At 40.3% G+C, this 9322-nt stretch overlaps 1 protein-coding gene across 1 annotated transcript in view; it reads right to left on the bottom strand.

Annotated features, from left to right (window-relative positions):
- LOC104536756 (endogenous retrovirus group K member 6 Pol protein-like) overlaps positions 1-3363 on the bottom strand; it is a gene marked incomplete at its 3' end in the record, with an annotated part of 3513 nt that extends 150 nt beyond the window's left edge. The window contains exons 1-3 of the mRNA XM_010179472.1: positions 2437-3363; positions 1640-1825; positions 609-1516 (exon numbers count right to left, since the gene is read on the bottom strand). Coding sequence (XP_010177774.1) covers positions 609-1516; positions 1640-1825; positions 2437-3363 — 2021 coding nt within the window. The remainder of the gene's footprint in view (positions 1-608; positions 1517-1639; positions 1826-2436) is intronic.
- Positions 3364-9322: the final 5959 nt, after the last annotated feature.

Raw genomic sequence — 9322 nt, 5'->3', positions numbered from 1 at the left:
AATGTAGCATTAAGAAGCAGGCATTCTTTATTTGACGTTGGGTGTAAGGGGCATTATTACATCCAAGCTCACACAGGTATGGTCACTTTTCTTGGTATATTTACACACAGAAGTTTCAGGATTTTGCAATCAGAGTTACAATGATTGGCTGCAATTTAAATATAAGGCATTTAAATATTTGTTTAATCATTCTTGAATCAACTGCACTTGAGTACAAGGGGTCTTTTGGTGGTCTCTGGTGGTTCCTGGCAGATCTGAAGAGGCACTCTTACTGTTTTTTCAAAATGTACCAGGATGTATCAGTGTGCCAAGATGTTTCTGCTCCAATTACTAAGTTTGCTCTAATTATAAAGAAAACTTGTCCTGAAGTGCATTCCTGTTGGGCTCCCTTATAACAATGGTACTTGCTGTGTTATCCAGTTGCGTCACCATTTCCCAGGTGATCATGGCAGGCGTCCCAGTTGGTTTACCTCTGATCCTCAATTTGAGCCTCAGTTGCTTCATTTCTGGTAGAGGATTGTTGATTGGATCCTTCCAGCTCATAGTATGGTTTTACATTTCGAGCCGGAAACCATCACGGCTCTGTGGGAAGAAGAACACACACATACCCTCTTCGCAAAGTAATTAGTTCTACTGGACCTTTCCAAATTGATGGTCCAGGAAGGTCACGATACCAGACCTTTGGCCCATGTTGAAAGTGAGGTGTACCTTGAAAATGTCTTTCCGTGGCAGCTGTATGTAAATGTTGAGAAGATGGATTCAAAAAACTAAGTGTATATGTAGCATTGTCAAGCTGTTCCTGTGGGGATGGGCTATTCCCCCTTTCTTGTTTAAGCTGCATGTGCTTGAGATTTTGATGTGCCCTTTCAATAGTCGCTTGACCAGTTGGGGAATGTGGAATTCCAGTGACATGCTTAACATTCCATTGTTGTAGGAATAATGCTGTAGCCTGTGCAATATAAGCTGGGCCATTATCTGTTTTAATTTGCTTAGGTACACCAAGAATGGCAAAACAGCGAAGCCAGTGACGTCGAACATCCTTTGACTTCTCCCCTGCTGCTGCCAGTGCAATAATGTACCCAGAAAAACTATCAACAGTCACATGAATGTACTTCATTTTCCCAAAAGAATTGTGATGTGCAACATCAGTTTGCCATATTTCATCAGGAGCCAGTCCTCGAACATTTACACCTTCAGTGGTAGGGAGTATGACATACTGTTGACAACCTGCACAGGCACGAACTATATCATGAGCCTGAGACTTTGTGATACTGAATTCCTTTTGTAAACTAGTTGCATTTTGATGAAAAAAGGAGTGTGATATTCTGGCACGTTCAAATCTTTGTGTTTGGAAAATGGGCACGGTTAATGCATCAGCCCTTCTGTTCCCCTCTGTTATGGGGCCAGGCAGTGACGTGTGAGAATGAATGTGCATAATGAAAATATTGTGTTTTCGATTTCGAATTTCAACTGCTATGTCAATAAACAATTGGAAAAGCTTTTGATTTCGGACCTCCTTTATAAAGGCATTAGACAATCACTGAACCACACCTACAACATATAGTGAATCTGCAACTATATTTATTATTTCTGTGGGAAAAAGATGAAGAGCACGTAATAAAGCAGCTAGTTCAACTACCTGCACGGAACCTTCGACAGTTATGACAGAGGCTTTCCAATCAACAACATCCTGCCATACTACTGCAGCTTTACCAGTTTTTCCTGAGCCATCAATAAAGATGGTTTTCCCTCCTTGCAAAGGTACAGGTGACACTATCGCTTCAGGCTGTAGTTCTAAATTTGGTGAAGAATGCAAAAGCTTATGCTGTGGATAAACAAATTTAATATCAGCAAAATAATCAGCCAATGCCACCTGTAAGTCTATTGATTCTCTTAACAATGACTGGAAGGGGTCTTCTTGAAACGGGACATAAAGACAATCTGGGTCTCTGCCTGTTAGCTGTTAGCTGTTAGCTGTTGTACACGCAAGTGACCTTTCATAATTACTGATCAATGGATTCCAGTTGCGTAGTAATTGACTTCTTTGGAGTGTGTGATAGGAAAATCCACTCCAAAATTATTAACTGAAAATTGTCTGCATTAAATTGACCAAAGAGGCCGTATGGTTGGAAATCCATATTTTCCATATATGGAAATCCATATAATCCATAAATTATTATAAATTATGATAATGGTAGATGAGTACTAATTCTTCCTGCAAACCCTGTTGCAATTTCGTTCATGACCAACTGTAAATCTTGAAGTGCTTCAGGAGTTAATTCACGCAGGGAACACAAATCAGGGTCCCCTTTTAAGTATGCCAAACAAATTTGTCAGCTCTTGTGTAGTGATACCTAACAATGGTCTCAGCCAATTGATGACATCTAGCAATTTTTGGGCATCATGCAAAGTTTTTACAGAGTTCACTAATCTTACATTTTGAGGAACAATGATACGTTCTAATAATGTCCACCCTAAATATTTCCATGGAGGTTCGGATTGAATCTTGTCAGGTGCAACCTGCAACCCATAAATGTCTGATGAGTTCCACAAATGATTCATAGCTGCCAAGACATCAGCCTGTTGCTCAGCAGCTAAAAGAATATCATCCATGGAATGATAAATATGTGCCTGTGGATAAGCACATCGGGTGGGTTCAACAGCAGTCGCTACCACAAGTTGACAAACAGTGGGACTATTGGTCATGCCTTGTGGAAACACAGCCCACTCATAACGCTTCACTGGGGCCTGATTATTGGCAGAGAGTACTGAAAAGGCAGAATGGTGACAATCATCGGGATGCAAAGGAAAGGTGAAAAAACAGTCCTTTAAGTCAATTATATATAAAGGCAAATCTGCCAGAATCAAGGTAGGATTTGGAACACCAGGTTGTAATGGTCCCATAGGTTGCATTACAGCATTAATCATTCGTAAATCCTGTAACAATCTCCATTTTCCAGATTTCTTTGGTATCACAAAAATAGTATTCCAAGGACTAGTAGATGGCACAATGTGTCCCAATTGCAATTGCTCTGTAACTAATTCTTCTGCCTTGGACAATTTTTCCCCTTTTAGGGGCCACTGATCAACCCAAACTGGATTAGTCGTAAGCCACATCAGTCTGAGTTGGGCCTTTAGATCAGCAACCCTTACACTAAATTTGGTAAAGTTGTGATGAGTGTCATATTCCACTGACTTAACAAGTCTCTTCCCCACAGTGTGCAGGGAACTTGCAAAACATAAGGTTTCAATACAGCAGTATGATTTTCTGGTCCCTCCACCATCAGTGTTTGTGCACTTTGCAAAGGAACCTGCGTGCCTCCTATACCAGTTACTGCAGCACGCACATGTTCCAGGGGCCATGCTGATGGCCAATCTTTTATTCCAATGATGGACACATCAGCACCAGTGTTTAACAATCCAGTAAAAGATCGATCCTTTATGTGGATTGTTAACAACGGCTGAGCAGTGGAAACTCTCTGAGTCTACCGTATCTGTGGCTGTCCGGTGCTACCAAAGCCTCCCTCTCCTCTGGTTTGTGTTACAGCTACGGGGACTGAATAAGGTATTAAGAGCAGCTGAGCTATACTTTGCCCTTTAGGAATTGTACAAGGCGGCTGTGGTGTCCAAGTCATGATTTTTAATTCACCAGTGTAATCTGAATCTATTACTCCAGGCAAAACAAAAAGACCTACTTTTGTTGCCGATGAGCGACCAAGAATCAAACCACAAAGCCCTTGGGGCAATGGGCCATGTATTCCTGTGCTCAATAATGTTACTGCTGAATCTATGATTGTTGTATCGGTGTCTGTGGCCAAATCCAAACCAGCACTGCCTGCCGTGCTGGCTGCGAGTTCTGTGACGTATCGTTTACTACATGACAGCGTGCAGGTGGCGTCTGGTTCTGAGGGATGTGAGGACAACAAACCTTGTTGGATTGCAGGGCACCGGGTTTCACAGCCCTCCGTCCATTTCCCTGAACTGGTCATCCTTGCTTATCAAATTTAGAATGACACCGATTACTCCAATGATACCCTTTATTACAACATGAACACATATCTTTATGCTGTTTCTTATTAGCACCTGATTGTTTTAAATTTGGACAATCCTTTTTTATATGTCCTTCTTGTAAGCATCCAAAACATCGAATACTGGCTCGTCCCACAGTTGATGTTTGCGCTAAAGCAGCCACAAGTAGAGAAGCCCAATATTCATCTGAACCCACACTGTGGCATGCCTTTATGAACTCAGCGAGTGTTTTCGCTGTGCCTCTGACTGCTGCTAAAGCTTTCTGACAGTCAGCGTTAGCATTTCATTGTGCCAGCTGCATCAACACTGCATCTGCAGCCTGCTCATTTTCAATTTGCCGAGATATCGCTGCTTGTAAGCAATCTATAAAAGTAACATAAGGCTCTTGAGGACTCTGCTGTACTGATACAAAAGACGATCTTCCCTGCCTGCCTCTGGAACCCTTCACAGCGCTTTAAGGGTTAATTGTGTGGCTTGCTGTAATACTGGTCTAGGCAATTGCGCCTGAGCTTGAGGAGTAGCAAATGCACCCTTCCCCATTAACTCATCCGTACCCCAACCTGCCTCATTTGCAAAGTTATTCATTATCTGTACCGTCACTAGATCTTTATATTCAGCGCCCCATACCGTGAGCTGGGCAGCAGTCAAAATCGTTTTTAACAACAGTTTCCAACCATAAGGAGTCACAACATAACTTTCTCCTATAGCTGTTATTAAATTCATGGTGTAATCATTTTGTAATCTATGATCTTTAACTGCGTTACGAACCTCTTTTACCATTTCATAAGAAATCTGGGTGTATTTGGGAGGTCATTGCGGACGATACAAAACCAGCATTACAGTAAGCTTATCAGTGTCCCCTTTTTCAGAGCCTCTAACTGACACTGTTCCAGTGCCAAACATCAATTTTGTGACTTAGAAGGCTGAACCATTTTTTTATCATCTGATAGAACAATTGGGGAGGCATCTATCAACAATTCGGGGTATGGAGGTGCAGAAGGAGTTAAATAATGTTTTTTCCTTGCATTTTCCAAAAGCTCTGTGCCGTAGGTGCTGCAGCAGCCACAGCCCGAACTGACATTAATGGTGGATATAAACCAGATTCCTTTTCAGGATTAATAGATCCTGGGTCAAAAGTACCATGAGGCACCTCCTCATCACCAGCCCGATCATTCTCTCCCTGCACAGCATTGTGCTCTGAAACAGCAGCAGCTTTCGTCTCTAGTAAATTGCTAGCTGCAATGCTTTTAAGGCAATACATACTATCTGCCAAGTTACAAACAATTCATCTGGCATTGGAATCACCGAATCTTTTTTTGTCTGCATTTCTTTCATCACCCTAGCCCACATAGAGCTATCACAAGTACCGGTACTAGGAAACCATGAACAATGATTTCTAATCCAAGCCAAAAGTTTAACTAAGCTAGGTTTTCGGACAGAAAATCCCTGTCCCTTCAAAATACTGTGCTCCCAGGACACTGATTGGCACATGTTACCACAGCCACGCACTGATCGTTCAACAGCAAGTACTGAAAGTCATTGCGTGCAATTTACCTTCCTCCCCAGTCTGGCTGCGGAGTCACCGCTAGAGTCGCTTAAAAATCCTGTTTGCTGTCTTCCCAGCCTCGGCTGCAGAGTTGCCGCCGGAGTCGCTTAAAAATCCTGTTCGGGCGCCAATTGCGACCAGCATCTCCCCTGAGCTGGGACTCCTCTGAGGCACCAGCTCCTCGAGACAACTCCTCCAGGGAAAAGCCAGTCCTTCTTGAGGCTCAATTATTGCCCACTGAAGAATGCTGATGCTTTGTGAGTATTTGCTCTGAACACAAGAAATTGTACCTATGCATGCTTCTTTCATCCACCTCTCTGCTTACATGCATTTGCCTATATAAATGTGAGTATCTATATATTCTGGATCCAAATATTACTGTTGATTGGCATGGTTTGTACATACCTATACATGTATATTTTGATTTAGAATACCTCGTAGTGAGTTAGTTTGAATCTTATTCTCGTCATTCTGTCATCTGTAATTAGGTCACTGTTTTAATCATAATCTACTTTTCAGAATCACCTTGTAAATATCAAACTGGTTATTGATTAAATACCACACGAAATACCTTACACTTTAAATAAATAATAAATTGCTGTTAAATCATAACCATGAGAATACCTCATGCGCAAGAAAGTGGAAAAAATAAGATGGTGGAGGTTAAAAGACTACCATGAAATCTTGAAGTTCACTTCTACTGAGAGTGCACTGAGGAATTTTCATCTTCATTTGAACAACCAGGCATCAACAGGCACAGCTTTGAGAACTGAAGTTTGGCCTCCCATCCTGAAGCTTTCCCTTGCACTCAATAATAAAAGTTTCAACAAAAAGACTGTCTAGAAAAATGTTACAGGATTTTTAATTACCATTTGCTTAATGCAAGAAGGGAAGAATAAACATGATTGTCATGATTTCCAAAAGGGGCTCTTGGGTTTTGGGGGTTTTTCTGCTTAAGGTGACAGATTCTGAATTAATCTCTAGAAAACATTCCACTCAAATTGAATTTCCACGAACTATGCTTAAAAACATGGCAAGTGAGAAGCATTGGCCTTGATTCTAATGCTCCACTAGATGCTCTGCTAAACAGAAGAGGAATACCTAAAAATCAGTTATGTTTTCTTTTATAGTCCTCAAGCTATTCGTAGCTGATGACAATTTCTTGCAGAAGCTACAGTAGAAATTAGTACAAGCTGTTAGTATTAGCTGGAAAAAAAAAAGTAGCAAAACTGGAGCAGGTGAAATTATAGAAAATCCCGAATACTCGCTAAGCCTACTGTATCCATATAGGTAATACAGCAAACTCACTTGTTTCTTGTCTGCTTCAGTCAGAGCTTTTGTAGCCTAAAGAAATACAATAACTTAAAAGTCTTAAGTTTCTGACACTGAATATAATCCTGATTTATGCTAATCTATTCTCAAAAATTAGGACCACAGAATTTAAGCGTGTGGACCCACCCATTCTCTTTAAACAAAAACTCTTTAGCAGTTTTCGTTCTTTTCTGGTTTTCTATATTGTTTTATTCTTGAGAAAAGTGTACTTGTTAATTCATTTTCTCCTGTTGTGACTGTACTTACAGTGTCTCTGGTAATTAACTTACTATTTCTGCGGCAAAACACAAATTAGAGTTATGCCCTTTATGCAATAATTATTTTTTCTTTTGTCTTTGAGCTATATACTCAAGCATAGATGTTTCTATGCTTTTTTCCTAGTAAAGTACTTCAAATTTCACTGTAGAACATCACAGCATCAACTTCTAAAGAACAGGTTAATGCAAAGTATGCACCACCGACTACCCAAATGACAAGATAAATCTGTAAGGAAGAAACTCTATAATTAAAGCTGTTTAATATATCTCTTCTCTCACAATTATTTCAAACTTTGATTAAGTTTTTTAAAATTAAGCCAAAAAGACTTTTTAGGAAATAAATCTTCTATCCATCACTTAAATAAGAGTCCAGAGCTGATAGTCCATCTCTACATGAACATAACATTATTGTCAATACAAGTGTATCTTTGATGTTCCTGCAACGGTTCTACTCCAGTAGTACTCTGTTTACACAGTAAACAAATTATGGTTACACATGCAAACTTAAGGTCTCTGCTTTCCCAAAAACATAAACATACTATGACACAAACAGTATCAATACTAAAATTTCAATAACCTTTGTGCTAGTTCATGTATTGGTTTATCGTCTTTCCAAGACTTCTGATGTAACATGAATCAACCATAGTAATGCACATAGCAGAATCCATCCTGCTCTTCCACTTCTCTCTAATAGAACAACAAAACACCAGCTGTCATTAGATCCTCAGCAGCAGCTCTCTCATCACTCGCAAGACTGGTGCTAGTGAGTCTGTTCCATGTGAGAGTCAGGGTTGCACACACGTAACCCAGCCTATGCTTTTGGGTGTTGCTTCAGCCACATTTTATGGGCAGAACTCATTAAAATTGAAGGAATCAATAAATTAAGATTTTTTTTTCTGTAGGAAATGAAAATAATTATTCATTCTTATTAGTGTTCTCAGAGTGTTTAAGAGATCTAGCAAGAGATCAGGACTATGACTTCACTACAGCTGGTGCTATACAATCAGAGATCTCTGATTCACTGAGAAGAAACAGAATAGTTCTTAAATGTACATATTTCATGCATATTTATATATACATATGTATATTCTTGTGCACACTGAATGCATGTTTTCTATAGACTTTTTATTTGCTTACTGAATTGAAGATGTACAAAATTATTCAAACACTGCAAACACCTATCAGCTTGGTTTCAAGCGTTCTTAATCACTGCAAAGAATAAACACCAGTTACATCAACTATGCATTTACTCCTAGTTCCACAGGGGACAATTACTCTTTTCCATTAATGAATAATTATTCAGAAGTTCACAGTTTGTTGACTAAGAATAATCAACTATCCAGAGACAGCCCATTATTTTCTGCTTATCTAAGAGCAAAAAAATTAACAAGTTATTAACCCAGAAAAACATTAACCATCCAATACGTTCCAAGCAAAGCCATAAGGAAGGAATTGGGAAAATAATCAGCAAGTATTATAGAAGGTATTGTAGCAGAGACTATTGTCATTACAAGATGTCTGGAGAAAGTGCAAGTTCTCACAATTATCTTGATTAGTCTTCATCGTATCATCGTTATTCTCCCATGACTGTTCTGAATGGGAAAACAAGACTCCCAGGTTCATCCCCCAGCAACCCAGAAGAGCAGCCGCACCTGCACTCAGCATTGATCCTTGGCCATTTCCCAAGTAATTTTATGGGATCTTCTCCCCACTGCCACTTTTAACGCAGCTTAGGCTACCACGAACATGCACTACATACAGTATGATATACTGAAGATACTTAAGAGAACAGAGGCAATAGAAGAGTAAGTTCTATTATAGTTACAAAGGCCCTGTAGTATTTTTAGCACTTATGGCTACCAAGTGGGATCCTGCTGAGAATTACTGTTGAATGCACACTTATCAATGATGATAAGCCTAAACTACTCGTCCGTCATTGCTGAGGTAACGAGCGAGTTAACGCAGGCTGTCCCATGCGGTGGAACAACTCGTTGCACTGTTGGCTCGCTTCCAAATCAATGCGTTTTCGTCGAAGTATGCATGGCGCAGGTAGGGATCGCAATTAAAAGACTGAATCGCGAGTGCCAGCGCAACCTCCACTCGCAGCCCTCGGGCACTGCGCCCATAGCGAGCATCGCACCGACCGCTGAGGGGCGGC

Source organism: Mesitornis unicolor, unplaced genomic scaffold (assembly GCF_000695765.1).
Source record: "Mesitornis unicolor isolate BGI_N332 unplaced genomic scaffold, ASM69576v1 scaffold8232, whole genome shotgun sequence".
Taxonomy (NCBI): domain Eukaryota; kingdom Metazoa; phylum Chordata; class Aves; order Mesitornithiformes; family Mesitornithidae; genus Mesitornis; species Mesitornis unicolor.
The sequence above is the reverse complement of the archived record's forward strand: the minus strand, read 5'-3'. Positions and strand labels throughout refer to the sequence as shown.